The sequence below is a fragment of the Protopterus annectens genome, chromosome 6.part0 (assembly GCF_019279795.1).
Source record: "Protopterus annectens isolate FY-2018-M chromosome 6.part0, PAN1.0, whole genome shotgun sequence".
Lineage (NCBI taxonomy): Eukaryota > Metazoa > Chordata > Ceratodontiformes > Protopteridae > Protopterus > Protopterus annectens.
In genome coordinates this window covers 1449376009-1449403959 of record NC_056737.1, presented here as the reverse complement: position 1 = coordinate 1449403959, position 27951 = coordinate 1449376009, and the positions used below count along the sequence as shown (strand labels likewise).

At 43.5% G+C, this 27951-nt stretch overlaps 1 protein-coding gene across 1 annotated transcript in view; it reads right to left on the bottom strand.

Annotated features, from left to right (window-relative positions):
• The window catches only part of SPOPL (speckle type BTB/POZ protein like), a 771896-nt gene that overhangs the window by 549196 nt on the left and 194749 nt on the right, over positions 1-27951 (bottom strand). The window contains exon 4 of the mRNA XM_044073670.1: positions 27390-27517. Coding sequence (XP_043929605.1) covers positions 27390-27517 — 128 coding nt within the window. The remainder of the gene's footprint in view (positions 1-27389; positions 27518-27951) is intronic.

Sequence of the window (27951 nt, the reverse complement as noted above, 5' to 3'; positions counted from 1 at the left end):
ACTGATGGTCCAGGGTGGAATTTAAGGGTGTCGGGGGGGGGGGGGCTTGCTGTCTACTATCGGCTGTTTTTTTTTCTCTTATGGCCTATCTGTTACTCCATCCCTACTGCTTCTGTGGTTATGTCAGAGGGCAGGTGTGCAATGGGGATGTGAGGTGTCACACCCAACCTCTGAAGCAGCTCAGACATACACTACTCTAATCACCATTCAAGACCACGCCCTCCTAATGACAACCCCCACCTTGACCAGGGGAATCATCATGACAGCTCCCAAACGACCATATTTCCCATCCAAGACCTCAAGAGCCCAACCATCTAATTTAACTCAGAGAAACTATATAAAATTTAAAAGGACAAGGGCAGGAAATGAAAAAGTATAATCCCATCCATTTAGGAGTTAAGGCTCCAGATCACAGGAAGCTCACACAGGCTTTACTTAACAAAAAAATCTTGGGTTACTTATGCTACAGCTCATGGTTTAGTCTGTGATTATTCTAATGCTAATGTTTCACTGTTGCTGTTTAATCCTGATTTCTCTCCCCGGCATACAAAACCATATGCTTACATTTTTTACTACTTCTAAGAAAAACAACATCCTGACCATTCTTCAACTAACAAACTGTTTATTTAACATAGAGGAAAAACATACAGGAGACCTGGGGTCTACTCCTAGACTAAGATCTCCTTGAGCTTCTGTCCTACAGGAGAAGTAAGGGAAAATAAATTGCAGCATTTGATGCTGGTCAGGCTTGTAAATAGATCTTAGACAGTCCTCCCCATAGAAGGAAATGATTTCTATCTATATCCAAAATACAGATTAAAATTGGAGATTTGCTCCAGCCACATGGAAAAGCAGGATAAATCCTATCTAAGATCCAGTTGACTCATGCTCATGGGCAGTGGAAGGACCAGGTAGAAGAGGAGGAGGAGCTTGACTGGCTGATGCCAGCTCACCTGTCCTGGAGGAAGACTCAAACTCGTTGCATAGCTTTGACAGTGAAGGAACACAATGAAAGTAAGGGTTGTGGAGAACTGTTATGAATTCTAATGACTGGGGCCAATATCACTTCAGAGTCCAAAACAAAATGAAGGACACAGAAAGCTTTCTTCAGGAGAAGGGTAAAACAGCTAACAAGAGTACAGTAACATAACAGGGAGGAATGTGAAAGGGTATATGGCATCTCCAGGTATGTGGGTAACTGCTAGCAAATAATCCAAAGACAGCATCCATTCCCAAAGCCTCAATCTATCCTGACAAAGGATGGAGGAATGTTTCCTTCTGCCTGCTGATGTATCATACTGGTGCCATAATATTGCAGTGAATGTCAATCACTCTGTCAGGAAGAGAAGCTTGAAATGTCTACAATAAGGACCAACCTCATCTGAAGTATATCTATGCATAGACAGCTACAGACTGTGTCAAGACACCATGGACAGTCCAGCCCAAGCAATGCCCCCTCAATCTATGGCAGAAGCATCAGTGGTGACCATCACTATGGGTTCAGGAGGATGGAAAGGGCTACCCTATGAATACTGTGTCACTGGTTTGCCATCAAGCAACATGCCTTTGACATGCTTCTGAGATTTTCAGCAGGCTAAAGGATATGCCTGAGGACCGATAGAGCCCTAATGTGATACCTCATATGCGAAATAAAAACTTTAACATTCTGACCATAAGCTTCCTTGCACTAAAGTGTGCAGCTGCTGCCAAAGGAGATGATGGATGAATTTTTAAGACTACAAAAACAATTGAGGGAACTGTTTACATAAGTAGGGTGGCTAGTCAAGAATGATTGCCCAGCATATAACTTACTAGCTTCAGACTCTGACAGGGATCCACTTGGAACTAACTCTGTGAAGTTCACTACTAATCTCATGGGGTGAAAGATAAAAATCAGAAATCCTGGACTGATGCAAGTTTTTCTACTCCAGGAACAGCAAGGAACCAACTGCATACATAGGGGGATATCTGAAAAAACCCTGCAATCTCCAAAATGCTGCCACATCAGCCATTCAATTTATGCATAGACTGTGGAAAGTGGAAAGATGGAAGAGCAAGGGTGGAAACTGAAAAGAATGGCTCCCATCCTGAAATATAGGAACTTCCTTGATTCCTTAGAAATCTTGATAATCTCCCAGTGACAGATACTACAGAATCAAACACACTATAACCATAAACATCCAGCTTCTGTTTTGAGATCCACTGAGTCAAACCATTAGATCAAAAATGGTCTTAAGGTTCTTGGTCTTTTTACTGGCACTAAAACTAATCTAGAATAATAACTGGACCCACTCTAGTCTGGTGGGACTGTCTGAATGCATCTTTTTTTCTAGAACTCTGAACACCTCTGCAACTTTACCTCTAGAAAAGAAAAACAGAGTAGCTTGGGGGTTACAAAGGGAAAGATGCAGCCTCTGGATAATATGTCTAAATTCCAGCAGTTGCATGTGATGGCTGAGCATGCAATGCCAAGGGAGAATAGAGGTCTTTGACTGCCTCCACAGCAGGGCAATCTAATAAGACTTCAGGGAGACTGTTACTAAAACTCAAAATATGGGTCATGGAAAACACTGACAAATCATGGAACTTTAACACAGAGCTGCTGTCCATCTTGGAAATAACTTCTAGTCTGCTCATGAGGGTTCCTCTCAGGTTTGCCGATTCTGTGGCTGGTGAGCAGATTAAAACCATTTCTGATGTGGGCTCTTCTGCATCCTAGAGAAGTGATACGGAAATATAAATGCTATTGTACCAGTCATTAGAGCCTTTCCACTCTTCCAAAAATTTAAATTTTAGCCCAAAAAAGTTAGAGCCATTTAATGAGACATTTAAGAAAGATGAAATGAAGATTACAAAGATCTCTGAAAATCTAAAAGATGAAACCAGGCTTGACACAGTACTATGAGTCTACACCATCGGCCTCATGGCTAGGCCTGGCATTAAAGACATGGTGGAAGCCTGAATCGTCAGTTTATTTCACAAGTCAGAGTATTCCACACGGTCCAAAGCCTTCAACATTTCATCTAAAACGATGTGCTGAAAAAGCAGAAATTGTACCATGTAAACTCAGTACTTAACAAAAACTCCAAGGACAAAAATACCCTTCTATCAAAACAATCCAACATCATAGACTCCTTGTTTGGAGGTGGATTGCAGGTCTCGGAGTTGTAGAAACCCTCAAAGAGTACACAATTGAGTTTCTTAACCAACATTCACAGTCCTTGAAAGGCCAGAACACTGTCAGGTTTCTTTAGCATAGGACACCACTAACCTTGGCTCATTCCATGCCTCCATAGTAATGACTGCCATCATGTCAGTGTGAGGGTCCACTCTGGAAGAAGATGGAAAGACAGTACACTCATGTAAATAAGAAAGAAATGCCTAACCTAACTCCACACAAGCTAAACCACAGCTGTGCACACAAGGCCGGCTAAGAACTAGCTGTATTCAACTGGACGTATAAGAGAATTTAAGTACCTTTATCTGCACTTTTTTCAAAAAATAAATTGATTTAACTGTGTTGCAGGAATATTAACTGAACTGGAAGTTAGTCAGTGCTTGCTGAATTTTATTATTTGCTAGTAATTGCAGGTGTGGGGGTAGCCACATTCTTTGATTTCCTGTCCTTGCCTATTTAAGTGGTACAGTGTGAAATATTTTCTGCTTAAAAACTTCAGCTTTGGCCGGCTAAGAACTAGCTGCATTCAACTGGACGTATAAGAGAATTTAAGTACCTTTATCTGCACTTTTTTTCAAAAAATACAGTATTTAAATTGATTTAACTGTGTTGCAAGAATATTAACTGAACTGGAAGTTAGTCAGTGCTTGCTGAATTTTATTATTTGCTAGTAAGTGCAGGTGTGGGGGAAGCCACATTCCTTGATTTCCTGTCCTTGCCTATTTAAGTGGTACAGTGTGGAATATTTTCTGCTTAAAAACCTCAGCTTTGGCCGGCTAAGAACTAGCTGTATTCAACTGGACGTATAAGAGAATTTAAGTACCTTTATCTGCACTTTTTTTCAAAAAATACAGTATTTAAATTGATTTAACACTGTTGCAGGAATATTAACTGAACTGGAAGTTAGTCAGTGCTTGCTGAATTTTATTATTTGGTAGTAATTGCAGGTGTGGGGGTAGCCACATTCTTTGACTTCCTGTCCTTGCGTATTTAAGTGGTACAGTGTGAAATATTTTCTGCTTAAAAACCTCAGCTTTGGCCGGCTAAGAAAGTACAGTTTTGTACCTACCATAAATATAGATGTCCGATAGACATGCAACTGCAGTCATAACATGTGGGTTGTCCTGCCTCAGGCAGCCCTCGGTCAGCCGGATTCCAAAGTCTGGGTCCGACGTCGGCTGATGTCGCATTTCTCTCTGACGTCAGAGAGGCTGGAGTATATAAGCATCAGCCAACGCCATTTTCTTCAGTGTTTCTTGCCCCAGATGCCAGGTGCCCTCCAAGGAAGGCTGTAATCAAACTGGAAGACAAAAACAGGATTCCAAACAAATAAATGAGCAATAAAACAAATACACCATAACAGATATCCCCAGCTAAGAGAAACAGGGATAGGAGTGGACCCTAGGCATAGCGGGGTATGGAGGGAGGGAAAATCCGACTGCAGTTGCATGTCTATCGGACATCTACATTTATGGTAGGTACAAAACTGTACTATGTCCTTCAAGAATGCAACTGCAGTCATAACATGTGGGTAGAATACCATAGCTTAGCTGGGGGAGGAGGTATGCTCTAGGAAAGAGATGGTGTGGCAATCAAACCCTGCAGGACTGCCGAAGCAAAGCCTGCTCTGGATCTGGAATATAGAGGGAGATTGTAGTGTTTGGAGAATGTATGCACGGAGCTCCATGTAGCAGCTTCTAGAATGTCCTTGGTAGGCACCCCTCTTAAAAATGCTGTAGAGGTGGCTGTAGCTCTGGTGGAATGTGGTCTGACATTGGCTGGAACAGTCTTTCCATGAAAGGAATAACAGAATCTGATGCAATGTCCAATCCATTTAGAAACAGTCTGTTTTGAAATTGCTTTTCCTTGGACTGCAGGGGCGTAAGCTACAAAAAATTGTTCAGACTTCCTACTGGCCTTGGTTCTGTCCATGTAGTATCGAAGTTGTCTGTGAATGGCCAAGGTATGCAAAAGTCTTTCCCCCTTATTCTCAGGATTGGGGAAGAAAGCAGGCAGATGAATGGCTTGATTTAGAGAAACCCTAGATACCACCTTTGGCATAAAAGTAAGGATTGGTCCTTAATGAAACCCTGTCTCTGTGGAAAATAATAAAGGGTGGTATTGCCATTAGGGCCTGTAGCTCCGAAACCCTTCTTGCTGAGGTAATTGCCAACAGGAAAGCTGTCTTCCATGAGAGAAATTGCAAGTCAACTGAAGCTGCTGGCTCAAAAGGAGGTAGAGTCAGTTTTTCTAAGACAAAATTGAGGTCCCAGGCTGGCACTGGGGCCTTTCGTGGTGGCTTAATGTTCTTGATTCCCCTGAGGAATTGTCTTAGTAAAGGGTGAGAGAAAACAGGAGGATCAGTGTTGTATCTAGCTGAAATAGCAGATGCATGTATCTTTATGGAAGAATATGAGAGGCCGTTCTTTAACATATCTGCCAAATATTCCAAGATAAGTGGGATGTTCAGCAATGATGCATCATGTCCCTTGCTGGTATTCCAATTGCTGAATCTTTTCCACTTTGCTAAGTAAACCTTTCTGGTGGATGGTCTTCGAGCCTCTGTTAGTATCCGCTGAACTTCCTTGGAAAGAGATAAGCTGAAGTTATTTATGGGATCTCCCAGGCTGTTAGCTGCAGTGTCTGAAGGTTTGGATGCAGTGTTTCGAAATTGTGTTGAGTCAAAAGTAGAGGCCACTGAGGGAGGGCCCACCTCCTGGTGTGACATATGCTCCGTAGTAGTGGGTACCAGTGTTGTCTTGGCCAATCCGGAGCTATTATGATTCCCTTGGGCTTCTCTGCTTTGATCTTTAGTAATACTGAGGTCATCAGTGGCAGAGGTGGGAATGCATAGATTGCTAGGGAGTTCCAGTTGAATGAGAGGGCATCTATTTTCCAAGCTTTTGGAAGGTATGTCCTTGTGCAAAATTTTGGTAGAAGATGGTTGAGGTGAGAGGCAAATAGGTCCACTTCTGGCTTTCCCCATGTCGAAGTGAGTTGTCTGAAGGCCTTCGGATGTAACCTCCACTCGTGTGGATCTGTGAAATTCCTGCTTAGGCTGTCTGCCAACACATTGTCTTTTCCTGGAACAAACTGGGATTGTAACTGGATGTTTAGGCTCAGTGATTTCTCCCAAAGCTGCATTGTCAGTCTGCAAAGGGGGTAAGAGTGGGTGCCCCCCTGCTTGTTTATGTACCACATCACAGTGGTGTTGTCTGTCCGTATCATTAAATGGTCTTGCTGGAGTTGGTGTTGAAAAGCCTCGATGGCATGCATTACTGCCAGCATTTCCTTTTGGTTTATATACAGATGTGTTTCCTTTGGAGACCATTGTCCTTGTATACACCTGCCTTCCATGTGCGCCCCCCCCATCCAAGGTCTGAGGCGTCTGTAGTCATGGTCTGTGTTATCTGTGGTTTTGAATGACATACCTGTGTTTTCCTGGCTCACCGAGGCCCACCATAGGAATTCCTTTTGTAGGCATGGAATGAGTGGTATGATTGTCTCCAAGTTGTTGCTGTGTTGAGACCAAATGCTTTTTAGGTACCATTGAAGCTTTCTCATGTGTAGTTTTGCTAATGGAACCAGTAGAATGCAGGATGCCATGTAACCCAGGGCCTGTAGGAATCTCCTTGCAGTCATCTGGGTGAGTTTTGCTAAACCTTTGAAGTAATGAGTTAACTTCTCTTGCTTGTCTTCTGTCAGGTAAGCCATCTGAGAGGCTGTGTCTAGTTTGGCTCCTAAGAAGATTATTTGCTGGGATGGCTGCAGTCTTGACTTTTGGAAGTTGACTGTGTATCCCAGAACTTGAAGTAATCTTATGACATAATCCAGGTTTTTTGTCAACATCAATTTGTCATCCGCTTGTATGAGGCAGTCGTCCAGGTACGGGTAAATTTGTATACCCTGGGGCCTGCAATGAGCAATTACTGAAGCCAGGCATTTTGTAAATAATCTGGGCGCAGTAGATAAGCCAAATGGCAATGCTGAGAATTGATAATGCTCTGGCCCTGCAAGAAATCTGAGGTATCTTCTGCAGCTGTGTCTGATAGGGACATGCAGGTATGCCTCCTTGAGGTCCAGAGTAATCAGCCACGACTCCTTGCCCAGCATGGGAAGGAGTTGCTGTAGAGTCAGCATTTTGAACTTTGGTACTATGAGAAATGTTTAATGCGGACAAGTCCAGTATTGGTCTCCATTGAGATTCTTTTCTTGGAACAAGGAACAGTCTTGAGTAAAACCCCTGTTCTTGTTCTTGTTGTGGAACTCTTTCTATTGCTTTCATTCGAGTCAGCAGAGTGATTTGCTTGATAGCCTCTGCCCTTTGATTTTGTGGTAGGTTTGGCATGCCTTGTTTTCTTGGTAAGGTATGGAAATGAAACCTGTACCCTCGGTCTATAATGTCCAAAATCCATTTGTCCTCTGTCAGTCTGTGCCAGTTTTCTGCAAACAGAGATAATTTCCCGCCCAAGGAAGCTTCTAGCTGTTCCCTGGTAGGTGGTAGTAGAGGAAAGTCATTGAGTTTGTGGTTGTTGGGCAGGTGAAACCCCTGCGTCACTTCTTTGGTTTCCTGGCTGCCATTGTCGTCCCCTGTAAGGGCCTCTGTATTGGCCTCTTCCTCGGCCATGTCTGTTCTTACCCCTTTGAAACTTTTCTGGATTAGGAAAGGACCAGTTTTTTGAAGGCCAATTCCTACTGAATCTGGGGGGTTGAACCTAGAGGAAATCTTTCACAGTCTGAACTGATTTTGCTTTTTCTTCGATGGTCTTTAACACATCCTTAGCATTTGCACCAAAAAGCTTGTTCTTTTCCAAAGGTGCATCCAGAAGTTTTGCTTTTACATGATCTGGTAGAGGTTGATCTTTTAACCAAGCATGTCTACGAATCACTGCCCCCGTCATACAGGCCCTACATGAAGCTTCCAGTGCATCATATCCATACTGCAGGAAGTGATTGCTTACTTGCTGAGTGTTATGTACAGCTTCCTGCAGAGTCTTCCTGTCTAAAGGATCAGGAGAAGCTAATGCTTTTTGTAAATCTTCTAAGAGATAATCCTGATATTGTAACATATGAAAAAGGCAATTTAAAGCTCTCATAGATAAGGTAGTGGATGTGTAAACCTTTTTGCCCCATCTCTCTAATGACCTTGCTTCCCTGTTGGAGGGCAAAGGATTTTTTGAGGTGGAGGCTGAAACTCCTTTAGGCCCCTGTGAAATAGTTTCCAAATCAGCAGTACGGGCCCTGAATAAATGGGAATGAGTTTCTGGGACCCTGTAATACTTGTCTGGCTTGGCTGGAGCAGGAGGAAGAGAATCAGGGGTAGCACTAGAGTCAGAATACAAATCATCCAGAACATCAAGTACAGGAGGAATAGCTAAGGGCCTGTGCTGAGGCTTCTTAAGGAAAGTCCTAAGGCGTTTCCTAGAATCAGAATATTCCTGACCCTGCCACTTGAAATGTTCCCTCATGGTGTGCAGAACTTCCCCAAAAGAAATATCCTCAGGAGGGGAGGCCGAAGGGATGGAATCTTCTGCATCCGAGTCCACATAGGTCTGGAAGAGCTCTTCCTGGCTATCAGAGTGGACAGAGCCCTCAGAGTCTTCATCTGAAGGAGTAGGATCAGAGGGTTCAACCCAGGGTCTTTTATCAGGAGGAGGCTGGGATGCTCTCTCAGGATGGGCCTGTGAACCTCTAATCATGGAAATTAAATCAGCAGCCATGGACATAATTTGTGTCTCCGGAGTTGGCTGAGGTAAGGATTTAGAAGTAATATGCTTAGTTTTGCTGGCTGCCTTAGCCCTAGTGTAGGCCTTAATGGACATGGCCATAGGAGGCCTGGCAGCTCCACGTGCAGGAGTGACCTTGTCTACAGCAATGGTCTCGGGCATTTCCTCGGTTTCGGTATCCGGACGAAAGTCTATAACTGGCGTCGGAGTAATGTCTGGAATCGGAATAGTCGGTAATGTGGTGTCTTTGGTTCGGAGCGGTGGAGAGACCGTCTCAGAGGGACCCGGAGCACTCGCGCTAGGTTTTGGCGTGGAGTCGGTGGTAGACGCGGGCCGAGGATGTCGGTCCCAGTCTTTTCGCTTTTTGGGAGTTTGCGATGTCGGAAGATCCGACGGCATGGTGTAAGCGAATTTATCGCCGAAAAAATCTTCAGCGAACTCTGCCCGGCGCCTGAGAGTGCACTTGTTGAAGCGAGCACAGGCTACACAGGCCGAGACGTCGTGGTCTGGGCCCAGGCAAGGAAGGCAGTAAGAGTGGAAATCCTTATGAGGTATTTGTTTACCACAAAAAAGACAATTGTTAACTTTTTCAGTAATTACTGACATCGGCTGAGGCAAGAAAAGGTCCCCAACGGGGTACTTAGCTTTTTTGATGACTTCGGTATCGTAGAATACAGGAGCTGACCGACCGGCACTTGCGAACTGCTTCTGCTTCGGGCACCGTGTGGCAAGAAAGACTGAAGAAAATGGCATCGGCTGTTAGTCAGTGTTTGCTGAATTTTGTTATTTGCTAGTAATTACAGGTGTGGGGGTAGCCACATTCTTTGATTTCCTGTCCTTGCCTATTTAAGTGGTACAGTGTGAAATATTTTCTGCTTAAAAACCTCAGCTTTGGCCGGCTAAGAACTTGCTGTACTCAACTGGACGTATAAGAGAATTTAAGTACCTTTATCTGCACTTTTTTTCAAAAAAATACAGTATTTAAATTGATTTTGACTGTGTTGCAGGAATATTAACTGAACTGGAAGTTAGTCAATGTTTGCTGAATTCTGTTATTTGCTAGTAATTACAGGTATGGGGGTAGCCACATTCTTTGATTTCCTGTCCTTGCCTATTTAAGTTGTACAGTGTGAAATATTTTCTGCTTAAAAACCTCAGCTTTGGCCGGCTAAGAACTTGCTGTATTCAACTGGACGTATAAGAGAATTTAAGTACCTTTATCTGCACTTTTTTAAAAAAATACAGTATTTGAATTGATTTTGACTGTGTTGCAGGAATATTAACTGAACTGGAAGTTAGTCAGTGTTTGCTGAATTTTGTTATTTGCTAGTAATTACAGGTGTGGGGTAGCCACTTTCTTTGATTTCCTGTCCTTGCCTATTTAAGTGGTACAGTGTGAAATATTTTCTGCTTAAAAACCTCAGCTTTGGCCAGCTAAAAACTTGCTGTATTCAACTGGACGTATAAAAGAATTTAAGTACCTTTATCTGCACTTTTTTCAAAAAATACAGTATTTAAATTGATTTTGACTGTGTTGCAGGAATATTAACTGAACTGGAAGTTAGTCAGTGTTTGCTGAATTTTGTTATTTGCTAGTAATTACAGGTGTGGGGGTAGCCACATTCTTTGATTTCCTGTCCTTGCCTATTTAAGTGGTACAGTGTGAAATATTTTCTGCTTAAAAACCTCAGCTTTGGCCGGCTAAGAACTTGCTGTATTCAATTGGACGTATAAGAGAATTTAAGTACCTTTATCTGCACTTTTTTAAAAAAATACAGTATTTAAATTGATTTTGACTGTGTTGCAGGAATATTAACTGAACTGGAAGTTAGTCAGTGTTTGCTGAATTTTGTTATTTGCTAGTAATTACAGGTGTGGGGTAGCCACATTCTTTGATTTCCTGTCCTTGCCTATTTAAGTGGTACAGTGTGAAATATTTTCTGCTTAAAAACCTCAGCTTTGGCCGGCTAAGAACTTACTGTATTCAACTGGATGTATAAGAGAATTTAAGTACCTTTATCTGAACTTTTTTTTCAAAAAAATACAGTATTTAAATTGATTTTGACTGTGTTGCAGGAATATTAACTGAACTGGAAGTTAGTCAGTGTTTGCTGAATTTTGTTATTTGCTGGTAATTACAGGTGTGGGGGTAGCCACATTCTTTGATTTCCTGTCCTTGCCTATTTAAGTGGTACAGTGGGAAATATTTTCTGCTTAAAAACCTCAGCTTTGGCCGGCTAAGAACTTGCTGTATTCAACTGGACATATAAGAGAATTTAAGTACCTTTATCTGCACTTTTTTCAAAAAAATACAGTATTTAAATTGATTTTGACTGTGTTGCAGGAATATTAACTGAACTGGAAGTTAGTCAGTTTGCTGAATTTTATTTGCTAGTAATTACAGGTGTGGGGGTAGCCACATTCTTTGATTTCCTGTCCTTGCCTATTTAAGTGGTACAGTGTGAAATATTTTCTGCTTAAAAACCTCAGCTTTGGCCGGCTAAGAACTTGCTGTATTCAACTGGACGTATAAGAGAATTTAAGTACCTTTATCTGCACTTTTTTTTCAAAAAAATACAGTATTTGAATTGATTTTGACTGTGTTGCAGGAATATTAACTGAACTGGAAGTTAGTCAGTGTTTGCTGAATTTTGTTATTTGCTAGTAATTACAGGTGTGGGGGTAGCCACATTCTTTGATTTCCTGTCCTTGCCTATTTAAGTGGTACAGTGTGAAATATTTTCTGCTTAAAAACCTCAGCTTTGGCCGGCTAAGAACTTGCTGTATTCAACTGGACGTATAAGAGAATTTAAGTACCTTTATCTGCACTTTTTTTCAAAAAAATACAGTATTTAAATTGATTTTGACTGTGTTGCAGGAATATTAACTGAACTGGAAGTTTTGACTCTGCTCTTCAGTTAGTCCCACCCACCCTCCCTGTTTTTGTTTTGGTGTTAATCTTAGTGGCCTTGAAACTGCTCGCCCCTCTTGTAAATTTGTGTTTGGATACTCCTTCTGGGCCCATCTCATTTGCTCACTCAACTGAGTGCAGTGACATCATATTCTGATTTCAGGCACTCCTACTGTGTACAAAGAGAGCATCTGGGAAACAGAAAAAAAAATAAGCTTGTTTCCTGCCTTTCCTGTTAAGTGGTATAGACTATTTGTAGGCTTCTGAGCCCCCAAGCCCTTCTGTGTTGGAGGGAAGCCTTCTAGCTTAGTTTTTTTTTCTTATAACTAGCCAGTTTTCTAGTTTCAGCACTCAAATCTGTTTCTTTGATCTCAGCACTTGCTCAGGAAAAAAAAAAATTTCATCTGCTTTTACTGTACTTGTGTTACTACCTACTTTATTTTACTTTTGCTTGATCTTAAAAGTACTCAATTGTATTTATTACTGCTTGGTGTAACTCATTCTAAGCCTTTTGGTTTAAACACTTGGGCTTCGGACCAGTTGTTTTGCACTGAGAGGGTTTGTGGTCTGCACTGTAGTGGCAGAACAGGTAGCTCACATCCTTCTAGGTTGGGAACTGCTGATTGAGGGCTTAGTGTCTGTTATTCTAAAAGTGTATTAATTCTGGTTTAAGCACTTGGGTTTTCAGGCCAGTTATTTTACATTAAGAGGGTTCGTGGTCTGCACTCTTGTGGGAGGAGAGGCTGGACTCTGCTCTTCTGAGCTGGGAATTTCTGGTTAAAGGCTTATAGTGCATGCATATCTGATCTGCTTCTTACTGAAGTTGGTGCGCCTTGTTTGCTGTGGCATAGACTAGATTCGGGCCTGCTGGATCTAGCTTTGTTTGTGTAACTTGAGCACTAATCCAGGCATTCCCTAAAGTATTCAATTGTATTTATTACTGCTTGGTAGTAACTTGATTAAAGTGTAGATATCATTCTAAGTCTTTTGGATTAAGCACTTGGGCTTCAGACCAGTTGTTTTACATTAGGAAGGTTTGCGGCATGCACTGTGGTGGCAGGACAGGTAGCTTTCATCCTTCTAGGTTGGGAACTGCTGATTGAGAGCCCAGTGTCTGTTATTCTTAAAGTGTATTAGTTCTGGTTTAAGCACTTGGGCTTCAGGCCAGTTATTTTACATTAAGAAGGTTCGTGGTCTGCACTCTTGTGGGAGAAGAGGCTGGACTCTGCCCTTCTGAGCTGGGAATTTCTGGTTAGAGGTTTACAGTGCCTGAAGATTTGAACTGTATCTTACTGAAATTGGTACACCTTGTTTGCTGTAGCATAGTCTAGATCCAGGCCTGCTGAATCTAGCTTTGTTTATATGCCTGTTGTTTGTTTGCTTGTTTTTCCCTGGAACGCTAATTCCACCTAATACGCGGCTTCTCAGCGCTTCTGTGGATCACTAGTGATATCTGCATTGCTTACTGTACTTATTTCCTTGTTTCACTTGAAAGAAAGTTACTGTTTGTCGTTTTTGCATTTAAGTTACCTGTAACACATTGCACTTAAGTTACCTGGCACTTGCTCACTAAAGCAATTATACAAGTCAGCACTAAAAATTAAAAGCATTACACCCTCACTCCCCACTGGCCCTTGTTTTCAATTATTAAGGAATTCCCAATATTATTCTAGCATGTCCAAAGGTCAGTTGTCAATCTCCTCTCCGGTCCAGCTGGTGAATCTGGGAATCTTGAGGCAATGTTACAACTGCCTCATGTACACAGACAACCCTCTCCTCCTCCCAACAAATTCCAACACATGTGAGAGATGCAACCATATAGCCAAACTGGAGGCTAAGCTCTCTCAACTCAGTACTGGCATAACCAGTCAGGAGGAGAAGGAAACCACACTCACTACAATTCCAGTCTCAAATAAACCTACCACGACAGCAAACCAACACATAATCACACAAAAACATACTCAGAGGCGCTAAATAAAGATCTGCCTAAGCAGCAGAGACCTCCAAAGCAGACACCCAAGCAACCGCTACCCCAAAACAAAACACGTGCAACACATATCTCACAAAGCCAGTGTGCCGAACAGTCACAGCCCTTAAGACTAAACAACACATCTGATACACTTGTAATAGGTGACTCTATCGTCAGGCACACTGACGTCCCGCTCACCAGGCAGAACAAGGAGAGGGTCACGGTGAGCAGCCTATCGGGCGCTAGGATCCGCCACATAACACAAGCACTCAGGTCACTCCAAGGCAAGTACAAATATGACTCAGTCATTGTCCATGCTGGTGTGAATGACCTGAGGCACCTCCCTGGACTACATGAAAAGAGACATAAAGGAGCTCTCTGAGCATGTAGCCCAGGCCGGTATGACCCTGACCTTGAGTAGCATCTTACCCTCACCAAGAATGATGCCACAATATGAAGACAAGATGATCAATTTCAACAATTGGCTTAAGTACTGGTGTCATTCAAAGGGGATCCAATGCCTGTCAGCTTGGGATGATATGCTCGACAAGCCACAATGCTTCGCTAGGGACGGCTTGCACCTGTCACCCCTGGGCTTTCGGATATTGGCAAAGGCTCTTGCTACCCCCATAGTGCCTTTTTTAGGCAAGGCTCAAAAGACAAACCCACCTCAATAGATATCACAAGGGATAAGAAACTAAGAGTAATGCTACTCAACGCCAGAAGTCTAAACCTCAAGATGCACGCACTCGAAACTCTCCTTAGCATGGAGAACATCGATATCTGTGCAGTAACAGAAACCTGGTTCAGGGCTCCCGAGAGCACCCCAGCACTACCAGGTTATACCTCATACCATACTTTCGCCCCAAAACTTGGACCAAACCACAAAAGGAGGGAGTATCGATATTCATCAAAGATACCCACACCTCCAGGTTGGTGGCAAAGCAAAGCATCAGAGACTATCCATGTGCAACTAACAGTGGGTAAAACTGCCTTCCAGTTTATAGCCTGCTACAGACCACCCTCCCAAACCCAGGAACCCCACTGCCTTCCTGAGAACACTGGAAAATATGAAGGTCTCTCCAAACACCATTATATTGGGCGACTTCAACTACCCAAACATAGACTGGGAGCATTACTCTAGCTCCAACACCTTAGCCCAAAGGTTCCTAGAATTTATAAACTCAAATGCTATGGAACAACTTGTTACCACTCCCGCAAGAGGAGAAAACATACTGGACCTGATCATCACCAACATGGGGACTCTATGCTCCAGACCAGAAGTGTATCCCTCACTGGTAAGATCAGACCATAAACTAATCTCACTGGATATTTACATCCCGACCCCACCCGCTGCCCAGAAAACCACAGTGAAAAACTTCTCTAAAGCAAATTTCACACTCCTCAAAACCGAGGTGGAATCCTTCAAAGCCCCCGGGCTTGTGGAAAATACGGCCCAGACCACAGAATCCTTTATAAACGCATTCTATGAACACCTTCAGGAATGCATGGATCATGCCATCCCAAATAAAACCAAGACCCAATCCTCCAAAGGCAGACGTCCTGTCTGGTAGACCCCAGCCATAAACAAACTATACAATACAAGGAGGAAGCTACTAAATGATAGAGCAAAATCCCAAAAAGGGAAGGCATCACTGATCAGTATTAGCAAAAAACTACGGGCACTCATAAAATTGTCTAAGGCCAGCTTCGAGAGAAAAATTGCACAGGACACTAAGGATAATCACAAGGCTTTCTTTAGTTATGTTAGGAACCTGGGTGGTAATTCCCAGATATGCTCAGAATTAGTCCAAAATGACAAAAAATACACTGAACCCACAGACATTGCCAACATCCTAGCTGACAGGTTCAGCGCAAACTCCCCTCCCACCAAAGGGCAAATATCTATCCCAGCAGAGTGCTGCCCCCCTGACATCTCAGATGCTCAGGTAAGAGCCGCCCTCTCCAAAGCTAAAAATACAGCATCAATGGGACCAGACGGTGTCCCGGGCTGGATCCTACATGAACTCCAAGAAGAGCTAAACCCAAACATAAAACTACTGTTCAATCTCAGCCTTACTACAGGATATGTGCCCAAAGAGTGGCGTACAGCAACAGTGGTCCCTCTCCATAAAGGTGGTGCCTCAACGGATCCTGGAAACTATCGCCCCATAAGCCTGACTAGCTTGGTCTGCAAAGCTATGGAAAGGATCATCATGGACCTCATAAATAAAGATATTGGGGACCTACAGACACTGGATCCTATCCAGTTCGGCTTTGTTAAGGGCAGATCCTGCCTCTTAAACCTGGTTGATTTCTTTGAAACAGTCACCAAGGCCATTGACAAGGGGAAGGTGGTCCACACAGCCTACCTGGACCTCGCAAAAGCCTTCCATACAATACCCCACTCGGGCATTATAGATGAGCTCACCAGCTTAAATATAAACCCCTATGTCACTAGATGGATTGCAAACTGGCTCAAGGACAGAACCCACATGGTTAGAATTGCTGGAGCCATGTCAGACTCCAAACCAGTTACAAGTGGTGTCCCACAAGGCTCAGTCCTGGGACCTCTCTTGTTCGGTATATATTTCTCGGAGGTACAGGCCAACATGGAAGGACTGTGGCTGACCAAGTTCGCAGATGACTGCAAACTGGGTGCCGTAATCGACTCTCCAGCCGACACAAGCATCCTCCAAAAGGGCCTCATAGAAACACACAACTGGTGCCAGAGCCATGGCCTCAAGCTAAATGCCAAAAAGTGTATAGTCATCCCCTTTGGTAAAAACAAAGTGCCCACAAATTACCACATAAGTGGTAATCCATTAAGTACAGAAGAAGTAATTAGGGACCTGGGGACCCAAGTTGATAGCAATCTCTCATTTGACAATCTCTCATTTGACAACTACGTAGCCAAAGTGGTTAGAAAAACATTTTATATAGCCCACCTAATCATGAAGGGATTCACATCTAGATCAGGGGAGGTCATCGTGCCTCTTTACTCATCCCTCATCAGGCCCATAATTGAGTACAATGCCCCTTTTGGGATGTACCTTACCAGACACCTGGAGCAACTGGAAAGACCCCAAAAGTACCTCACCAAGAGGATCAAAGGGCTCAAACAGATGCCATATGCTGCCCGGTTAAAGAAACTCCAGCTCTACTCAGTGGCATACCACCTGTTCAGAAGCAATCTGTGCCTGACGTATAAAGCCATGTCCAACCCTGAATTAATGGACATGCTGCACCTCAGAAAATCCAAATCCCATCGAGCTATGCGCCCAAGAGACTTGAACCTTAGCACTGAAATAAATAGGACATGCTGGAGGGACAGATTCATAACCCAGAGGCTCCCTTCACTCTGGAATAAAATCCCAGTCCAGGTTAGGCAGAGTCCCTCACTGACTCTCTTCAAGATGAATCTTGATGAGTGGATGGGAGATCGTAGGTTTACACCGGGTATCACTTCTGTGTCACTGTTAGACAGAGGCACAGTATACTAACCTCGAAAAAGGGCATAGCAAAATAAATTTAAAATGGGTGGCGAAAGCCAAACACATTCTGGCTAGGCTTATAAATGCCCTAGGGCAGATAGCCTAGTATGAACCTATGAACCTATAAGAGCATTTTGCACGGCTAGCATCTCCTTTTGGTTGATGTGTAGGTGCTTCTCTTTTTGGGACCATTTTCCCTGAATGCACTGATCTGCCATGTGTGCTCCCCAGGCGTAGTCTGAGGCGTCTGTTGTGATGATTTGAGTTGCTTGAGGTACACAGAAAGGGAGACCTGTGTTTCTTTGGCATGCTTGAGCCCACCACAAAAATTCCTTTTGAAGGCATGGAATGAGTGGTACAATTGTTTCCAAGCTGTGGCTGTGTTGAGACCATACGTTTTTTAGGTACCATTGAAGTTTCCTCATATGCAGCTTTGCACATGTGATTAGTAGGATGCAAGATGCCATGAATCCCAGAGCCTGCAGGACTTTCCTTGCAGTTAGCCTGGTGAAAGTTGCCATTTTGCTGAAGTATTGAGACAGTTGCCCTTGTTTGTCTGGCATGAGGTAGGCCATCTGGGTGGTTGTATTCAAGCTGGCACCCAGGAAAATTATTTGTTGAGAGGGTATTAGTTTTGATTTCTTTTTGTTGACTGTGTATCCCAGGAAGTTTAACAGTTTTATTACAAACGCCAGATGCTGCAAATAGTATGTCCTTGCTGTCCGCTTGGATCAGGCAGTCGTCCAGATATGAGTAGATTTGTATTCCTTGTAGTCTGCAGAAGGCGATTACTGATGCCAGGCATTTTGTAAACACTCTGGGCGCAGTAGATAAGCCGAAGGGCAATGCAGAGAATTGGTAATGGGTTGAACCTGCAAGAAATCTGAGGTATCTTCTGCAATCTTGTCTGATAGGGACATGCAGGTATGCCTCCTTGAGGTCCAATGTTACCAGCCAAGACTCCTTGCCCAGCATGGGAAGAAGCTGCTGTAATGTGAGCATCTTGAATTTTGGCACCTGTAGATATGTGTTTAGGATGGATAGGTCTAAGATAGGTCTCCAATCTTTGTCTTTCCTTGGTACCAGGAATAGTCTGGAATAAAAACCTTGACCTTGTTCTTTTGCAGGTACCTCTTGAATTGCTTTCATGTCCATGAGAGTGGAAATTTGTCTTTGTGCCTCTGCCCTTTGATTTTGTGGCAGGTTTGGCATGCCTCTCATTTTTGGAAGGGTGTGAAAGTGGAACCTGTAGCCTCTGTCTATAATGTCCAGAATCCATTTGTCTTTTGTAACAATATGCCATTTTTTTGAGAATAATGCCAGTTTTCCGCCCAAAGGTGTTGCCATTAAAGCTTTGCTTGGCAGGTATAGGGGGAAGTCATTGTGTCTGTTTTCTAAATGACTGTGATCTATCTTCTCCACCTCTTGGGGTTGGTGCTTGCCACTGTCTTGCTCTGTAAGATCCTTGAGGTTGCCCTCTACCCCTTGGGCGTCTGTATCTGCCCCTTTGAGGTCTGTCCGTGGCTGGAAAGGACCAATTTTTTGAAGGCCAGTTTCTGCTGAAACATGGAGGTTGTACCTGCAGGAAATCTTTCACTGTTTGCATTGATTTTGCTTTTTCCTCCATTTTCTTTAGTACCTCCTCAGCTTTAACACCAAACAATACATCTTTTTGAAGTGGTGCATCTAATAATTTTGCTTTGACATGATCTGGTAAGGTTTGCTCTTTGAGCCAAGCATGTCTTCGTATAACAGACCCCGTAACAGCAGCTCTACATGAGGCCTCTAAAGCATTAAAACCACACTGCAAGGTATGTTTACCCACTTGCTCGGCACCATGTAACAAATCCTGCAACTCTTTCAAATCTGGTTGTTCTGGTTGTGTCATTTTGCTTTTCAACTGAGATAACAAAAACTGTTGATACTTTAACATATGGAATTGACAGTTTAATGCCCTCATGGTTAAAGTGGCTGAGGTATACAGCTTTTCCCCCCACCTTTCTAATGCTCTGGAATCTCTCTCTGAAGGTAATGGGTTTTTAGCAGTAGAGGCCTTAATTCCCTTGGGACCCTGTGAAATAGTTTCTGGGTCAGCAGTACGGCTTTTATATAGGAACTGGTGAGAATCAGGAACCCGATAATACCTGTCTGGTTTAACAGGAGCTGGAGGTAAAGAATCTGGATTAAGGCTGGCTTCTGTGTACACATCATCCAAAATATCTAAAACAGGAGGGGTAGCCAGGGGCCTATGCTGGGGGAGCAGTAGAAATTCCCTGAGCCTTTTCTTGGAATTTGAGTAATCTTGGCCTTCCCAGTGAAAGTGTTCCCTCAATGTATGCAGGGTTTCCCCAAAAGAGTAGTCCTCAGGGGAGACGAGGAATAGACTCCTCAGCATCAGAGTCTTCGAAAGGGGAATAGGCGTAATCCTGGTCCTCAGAGTGTTCTGAGGTAATAGAAGCTTGATCTAAGGAAGGGTAGTCTTCCTCTAATCTGGGTCTTTTGTCAGAGGGGGGTTGAGAACCCCTGATAAGAGTAATCAAATCCTCAGCCATTTTAAGCATCTGCTTTTTAGGCATGGGGCCTTGAGAGGAGGTCTGAGGGCCCTGTTTTTTGGTTTTCATGGCTGCTTTAGATTTAGTGAAAGATTTAATAGAGAAGGAGGAAGGCCTGAAGATGCCTTCAGAAATGGCAGGCCTGTCTAAATTCTGAGTTTCCCCGCCAAGAGTGGCGTCGGTATTTGCAGTAGGAATGGGGACAGAGGAGCCTGCGACCTCGGGTACTGAAGTCACCGGTAATGTAGTTTCATCGGTACTCAGGGGCTGCATAGGCGCCTTGCTGAGAACCGGAGAACCGGTAGTCTGCCTAAGCATGGTCTCAGTAGTCGGTGTGGACCTCGGATGTCGGTCCTTATCTTTGCGTCTTTTGCTCAAAACTGGAGTCTGAGTATCTGACGACATGATATAATTAAATTTTTTGCCAAAATAATGAAGGGCGAACTCCGCCCGGCGCTTAATAGTGCGCTTGTTGAATCCAGCACAAAAACGGCAGGCCGAGATGTTGTGGTCTGGGCCTAAGCAAGGTATACAGAAAGAGTGGAAATCCTTATGCGGTATTTGCTTCCCACATAAAATGCAATTATTAACTTTGTCTGACATCGGTCTGAGGCAAGAAAAGTTTCCCCAACGGGGTACTTAGCTTTAAAGAAGACTTTGGCTGAAATACTTTCGCAAATCTCAGGAGCTGGCCGACCGGCACTTGCGAACTGCTTCTGCTTCGGGCACCGCGTGGCAAGAAAGACTGAAGAAAATGGCGTCGGCTGCCTCTTTTGTACCCCTGCCGCACTGACGTCAGGGAAGAAGCGACGACAACCGACGCCGGACCTAGACTTTGGAATTCGGCCGACCGAGGACCCGCCTGATGGCAGGATAACCCATCTGTAATGACTGCAGCTGTATGCACGATGAACATCATGCTGGAGGGATAGATTCCTGTCCCAGAGACTTCCCATACTCTGGAACAGACTACCTATCTATGTCAAAAAGAGCTCCTCATTAGCACTCCAAGAAAAATCTTGATGATTGGATGGGAAATGGGAAATTCACCCCGGGGATCACTTCTGTGGCTCTGCTCGACAGATGCACAGGAAAATAATTTTCTTGGGTGGCAAAAGCCAGGGTACATTTTTTGGCTAGGCTTGTATGGGCCCTAGGGCTGATAGCCTAGTACCTACCTATGAACCTATAAGAATGGTTTGGAAAGGAGAAAGTACAGTTGTGTATACTACCATAAATGTAGATGTTAGAGTGTCTTCACTGTTGCAGTCATAACTGTAGGGTACTCCTGCCGGCAGGCAGCCCGAGGTCGGCCAGAATATCAAAGTCTGGGTCCGGCGTTGGCTGTTCCAGCTAGAACCCTGACGTCAGAGCTCACGGGTATAAGGCTGACAGCCGACGCCATCTTCTCCAGCCTTTCTTGCCCCTGATGTCAGAAGCCCCCATAAAAACAAAATGTGTCCCAAGGGAAACACAAATACACCAGAAAGGTAGTGGAAAAGGAAACACAGTAAGCAAATAGAAACAAGAGGGGTCTGGAGGGAGGGAAACACTGACTGCAACAGTAAAGACACTCGAACATCTACATTTATGGTAGGTATACACAACTGTACCATGTTCTTCGTGTTTCACTGTTGCAGTCATAACTGTAGGGTAGAATCCCAAAGCAGAGGATACGGGTGGAGGTTATGAAGAAGAGGGAGCAGCTAAAAGACCCTGCAAGACAGCAGAGGCAAAGCCTGCCCTAGACTTAGAGTACAAAGGGAGGTTATAGTGCTTGGAAAAAGTATGCACAGAGCTCCAAGTGGCAGCCTCCAGAATGTCCTTGGTAGGAACTCCTCTGAGAAAGGCTGCTGAAGTGGCAGCTGCTCTAGTAGAATGAGTCCTGATATTACCTGGAATCTGTTTTCCATAAAAAGAGTAACGATATCTTATTCCATGAGCAATCCATTTGGAAATAGTTTGCTTAGAAATAGCTTTACCTAGAGAACTGGAAGCAAAAGAAATAAGCAATTGATCTGATTTTATGAAACTTTTAGTTTTGTCCAGGTAAAAACGTAGTTGCCTGTGTACGTCCAATGAATGCAAAATCCTTTCCCCCTATTTTGGGGTTTTGGGAAAAAAGTAGGTAGATGAATAGTCTGATTCAGAGCCACTCTAGAAACTACCTTAGGCATAAAAGTAGGATTGGTCCACAAGGACACTCTGTCCTGATGGAAGATGAGGTATGGTTCCACGGCCATGAGGGCTTGTAACTTGGACACCCTTCTGGCAGAAGTCAAGGCCAACAAGATAGCTGTCTTCCAGGATAAGAACTTAATGTCCGCAGAAGCAGCAGGCTCAAAAGGAGGCAAAGTAAGCTTTTCCAAGACATAGTTGAGATCCCAAGGAGGGACAGGAGGAGTTCTAGGAGGATTTAAATTCTTAGCTCCTCTCAGAAATTGCCTAACCAACTGGTGTGAAAAAATGGGAGGATCACAATTGAAATGAGCCGAAATAGCAGAAGCATGAATTTTAATGGAAGAAGACCTTTAATCAAAAGGTCTGAGAGATAAAGAAGAATAGATGAAATATCGGGTATTAAAGGATCAGAGCCACGATCCTGCATCCAAATACAAAATCTTTTCCATTTATCAGCATAAGATTTCCTTGTACTAGGACGCCTAGCTTCCAAAAGAACATCCAAAACCTGTTTAGGAAGAGAAGAAGGAATCAATTGCCTTTGATGAGCCAAGCTGCCAGGCAGAGAGTCTTGATTTGAGAGTGAAATACCTGACCCTGATGCTGGGACAGTAGAGAATGGGTCAGAGGAAGACTCCAAGGAGGTTCCAAACAAAGGTGCAGTAGAGTAGGGTACCAAAACTGATGAGGCCATTTTGGAGCTATCAAAATGATCAGTCTGGGATTGTCTAGCTTTATCTTTAGCAATACCCGAGGCAGAAGAGGAAGAGGAGGGAAGGCATAGCCCGAAAGATTCCTCCAGCTGAAGGACAGGGCATCCACTTTCCAAGCTGTCTTGTGGAAGGCCCTGGTGCAAAAGAGAGGCAACTGATGGTTGAGATGGGATGCAAACAGATCTATCTGAGTACAGCTCCAAACTGCAGTTATCTTGCTGAATACGTTGGGGTCTAACATCCATTCGTGAGGATCCAAAATGTTTCTGCTTAGGCTGTCTGCTAAGAGATTTTGTTTTCCAGGAATGAACTGTGCCTGAAGATCCAGATTCAAATTTAGGGCTGTGTCCCATAAGGTCATGGCAAGTCTGCAAAGGGGGTAAGAGTGAGAGCCCCCTTGCTTGTTGATGTACCACATGACTGTGGTATTGTCTTTTCGAACTAGCAGAGGTCCTGGCTTCAAAAGAGTCTGGAAGGCTAGAAGCGCATTTTGGACTGCTAACATTTCTTTTAAGTTGATGTGCCTTAGGAGGTGTTTGCTTGTCCAAGAACCCTGTTGGCATTTGTCTAGAAAATGAGCTCCCCATGCATAATCCGAGGCGTCTGTGGTTATGATCTGAGTAGGTTGAGGTAGACGAAAGGGCTTGCCTTCGTTCAAAGCACATGCCCTGGACCACCAAAGGAATTCCTTCTGGAGGCAGGGAATCAGTGGAATCATTGTATCCAGACTGTGGCAATGTTGAGACCATACACTCTTTAGGTACCACTTCCTCATGTGAAGCCTCGCATTTGGAATCAACAGGATGCAAGAGGCCATGCAGCCCAGAGCCTGCAGGAATTTCCTTGCAGTGAGCTGAGTCAATGCTGCCAAGGTCTTGAAAATTGAAGCCAGCTGTAACTGTTTTTCTGGAGTAAGGAAGGCCTTCTGTAAACTTGTGTCCAAAAGAGCTCCCAAGAAGGTCATTCGTTGAGAAGGAATCAAATGTGACTTTTTTGTGTTCACTGAGAATCCCAGTAGTAGTAGAAGATGTTGAACAAAATGTAGATGTTGAAGTAGAAGGTCTTTGCTGTCTGCCTGAATTAGACAGTCGTCCAGATAGGGGTAAATCTGAATCCCCTGAAGTCTGCAGTAAGCTACTACTGGAGCCAGGCATTTGGTAAAAACTCTGGGCGCAGTAGATAAGCCAAATGGCAGTACAGAGAATTGGAAGTGTCTCGAGCCTGCTTTGAATCTGAGGTACTTTCTGCATTGAAGCCTTATGGGGACGTGTAAGTAAGCCTCTTTTAAGTCCAATGTTACCATCCAAGCATTTTGTGAGAGCATTGGAAGAAGTTGTTGAAGTGTAAGCATTTTGAATTTTGGAATTTCCAAAAAGGTGTTTAATATTGAGAGGTCCAGAATAGGTCTCTAGGAGTTTTGTTTTCTTGGGACCAGAAAAAGTCTTGAGTAAAAAACTTTCCCCACCTCTAAAGGTGGAACAGGTTCTATGGCTCTTAAGGCTAATAAAGTGTCCACTTGATTTAAGGCCTCTGTCCATTGATGTTTTGGCAGATCTGGCCAGCCGGAAGGCCTTGGCAGAGTGTGAAAGTGGAATCTGTAACCTTTCAAAATCACGTCTAACACCCATTTGTCCTGAGTAATGCGAGTCCAATTTTGGTAAAAAAGAGAAAGTTTTCCTCCGAGAGGGGCATCCAGGAAAGGAGGACCTGAAGCCCAACAGAGGGAGTCAATGAGTCTGCTTTCTTTGGGTTTGAGATCTGTCTTCTCCCCTTCTAGGTGAAGAAGCAGTCCATTGTCTAGATCTGTAAGAGGCCTGAGCCTGAGACCGACCTCTGGAGCGTCTATATCTTCCCCTTTGAGGCCTGTCAGAGGTGGGAAAAGACCAATTTTTGGAGGGCCAATTTCTGGAAAATCTGGAAAATCTAGGAGGCTGTACTTGCAAGAAATCTTTTACAGTTTGCATAGACTTGGCTTTTTCTTCCATCTTTTTAATAACCTCCTCAGCCTTAGACCCAAATAAGACATCATGCTGAACAGGGGCATCTAGCAATTTTGCCTTAACTTGTTCAGGTAAATTCTGCTTACGAAGCCAAGCATGTCTCCTGATAACAGTACCAGAGGCAGCCGCCCTGCAAGAAGCCTCTAAGGCATCAAAACCACAATGTAAACTATGTTTGCTAACTTGTTCAGTAGCATGCAACACATCCTGTAATTCCTTGTCCTCAGCACATGCAGGAAAAGTAGAAATCCTTTGCTTTAAAACAGATAAAAGAAACTGTTGATGTGAAACTGGCAATTTAAAGCTCTAATAGAAAGGGTAGCAGAAGTATAAACCTTTTTGCCCCACCTATCCAAGGCACGAGAATCCTTTTCAGAGGGTATAGGATTTTTAGATGAGGCGGCCTTAGCAGCCTTGGAACCCTGCAAAATAGTTTCAGGATCAGCAGAAGGGTTCTTGAATAAGAATTGATGGGAATCAGGGACCCTGTAAAATCTATCAGGCTTAGAAGGAGCAGGCGGCATGGAATCAGGATTCAAGTTAGCTTCAGAGAAGGCATCATCCACAATGTCAAGTACAGGAGGAATAGCTAAAGGCCTGTGCTGAGGGAGAAGAAGGAATTCCCTGAGTCTCTTTTTGGAACCAGAATAATCCTGACCTTCCCAATGAAAATGCTCCCTCATCTCATGCAAGGTCTCCCCAAAAGAAAAATCTTCAGGGGGAGAGGCAGAGGGAACAGAATCCTCTGCATCCGAATCCTTATAAGGAGAAAAGGAGTAATCCTGATCAGAGGAAAAAAACAGAAGATACAGAAGCCTGATCAGAAGAATCATAAGGGATATCCTGTCTAGGCCTTTTCTCAGGAGTAGGGTGAGAGCCCCTAATCATAGTTAATAAATCCTCAGCCATCCGAAGTAATTGCTTCTGAGTCTTAGGAGCTGAATCCGAAGAAGCTTGAGCAGAAAGTCTTGGTTTAACAGGAGTCTTTGACTTGGCTTTTGCCTTTGTGGAAATAGTAATGTGTGAAGGCCTGAAGACCCCCTCAGAAGCTGGTACCTGCATAGCGGTTCCGGACCCATCTGAAGGAGCGACGTCCGAAGGTCCTGCAGCAGACAAATTACTGGGCCTTGTTGGCTCACCATGTGAGTCTGTGTCGGCCATCGGTTCTGAAGTGGCGGACGACAGGGGCTGCAAAAGCGCCTCACTGACGACCGCCGAACCCCGAAGCTGGCTCCGGCTGCAAAGTATCCTGTTTGGACCTCGGAGGCCTGTCCTTGTCTTTGCACTTCTTTTGTAATCCGGTAGTCGGTAAAGTATCCGACGACATCCTATGATTTCAAGGCCCAATTGTACCTACGCTTGATAGTGCAGGAATTAAACCTGGCACAGAACCGACAACAAGAAACGTCGTGGTCAGGGCCTAAGCAAGGTAGACAGTAAGAGTGGAAATCTTTATGAGGTATTTGTTTTCCACACGATACACAATTATTAACTTTTTCTGACATCGGAGGAGCAAGAAAAGTTTCTAACGGGTACTTAGCTTTGAGAAGAGAAGTAAAAAACTTCGGACCGACGACAATCACACCACGTTGTCTTGAAAATGCCAACCAACAACTAGCGAACTGCTTTGCACCACACGGCAAGAAAGACTGGAGAAGATGGCGTCAGCTGTCAGCCTTATACCCGTGCGCTCTGACGTCAGGGTTCTAGCTGGAACAGCCGACGCCGGACCCAGACTGATATTCTGGCCAACCTCGGGCTGCCTGCCGGCAGGAGTACCCTACAGTTATGACTGCAACAGTGAAACACGAAGAACATCTAAGTAGATAAAGATTAAGAACACAGAAATTTCTGATTGGACATGTAGAAAATCACTGTCTAGATTTCAAAATCTGAAGAACAATTCCAAAATATGGAAAAACACAAAATAAAACTCCAATCTGAAGCTAAAGGCCAGGGTCAGTTTGTGATCAATACTAACACAAAAAGTAGCAATCAAGATCTGGAGAGAAAAGTGAAGAGAAGTAGACTATGTACAGAGGGAATGAAAGTCTGCATCAGTGCCAAGATGACTGTGTGAAGAAGCTATAGCCCCAGCAGTAGAGAAGGATGAACATAAAATGGATCTTGAGAATGGTTTGAAAAGGAGAACTTACCATGTCAGATCTTATTTTCAAGTCTCAGATATTCTGTAACTATTCAGGAAACTGAAGAAGGGGATAAGAAAGAAACCATGGAAGTTAGTTCTGCTAAGGAAGAAAAGCATATAATGAAAACATGCGTCAAAATGAGATTCAGCTTCACTGCTAGAGAAATATTACTTGTGATAAGTCAAAGCACTTCATAATTTTCTTCCATTACATTGCAAAGCTTTATGTTCTGTTAAAAACAACTAGTACAGTCAAACCAAAATATGTTAGTAAATGCTAAGAACAATCTTAGTGTACTGCAGCAAACATTCAAACACAAAACAGTTACACAATTAATGAAATCAAAACATCAAACACTTACAGTAACAACAAAAATTAAGGCAGTTACCTTTGCTAAACTGCAGCGCTACATTAACTAACTAAACTTTACAACTGTCTAATGGAGAGCAAAATTTTTTCAGACAATGTACTCAAGAGGCTCCAATGTATTTTTAAATACAATAAACAATGCCTACCTCACAAAACAATGTAAGTTTGTCATCCGGTAAAAGACCATTGGCTTCATCAAGCAAAAAGTCTCTCCGTATAAATTTTTTAAAACCCCAGTCCTTACCCTGTACAAATCGATATGCTCTTTGGCTTTCTGTTAACAAGAAAGAAAGAAAAAGAAAACAATGCTATTCAAAAATATTAAACAGACAAAATACAGCCACTTAAATGATACATTTAAAACGGCAAACACATGCAAGCATATCTGTTTAGTTTGTTGTTTATTTCTATGGCATAGTACACTGCACTGTTACTTGAGATCATACAGTTGTCAAAGTACTTTCTACTGTAGCTGGAAGCTGCCTTTTTGATGACTACACAGAGAAGCCCTTTGACTTTGGTGGCTCAGCAAGCTGCAAGCTTGCCTTTCATACCAGGAAGATCTGATAGCTAAGGATTTTTCCCCACACCCCCTGCCTGGATTCATGTTCCAGTACTGACACTGCAATGCAACAAAAAGTGGTCCTTTCCTTCAGATGAAAAATTAAACCATGATCCCACATGCCTAAGTTAATGGTGGCTTAAGTT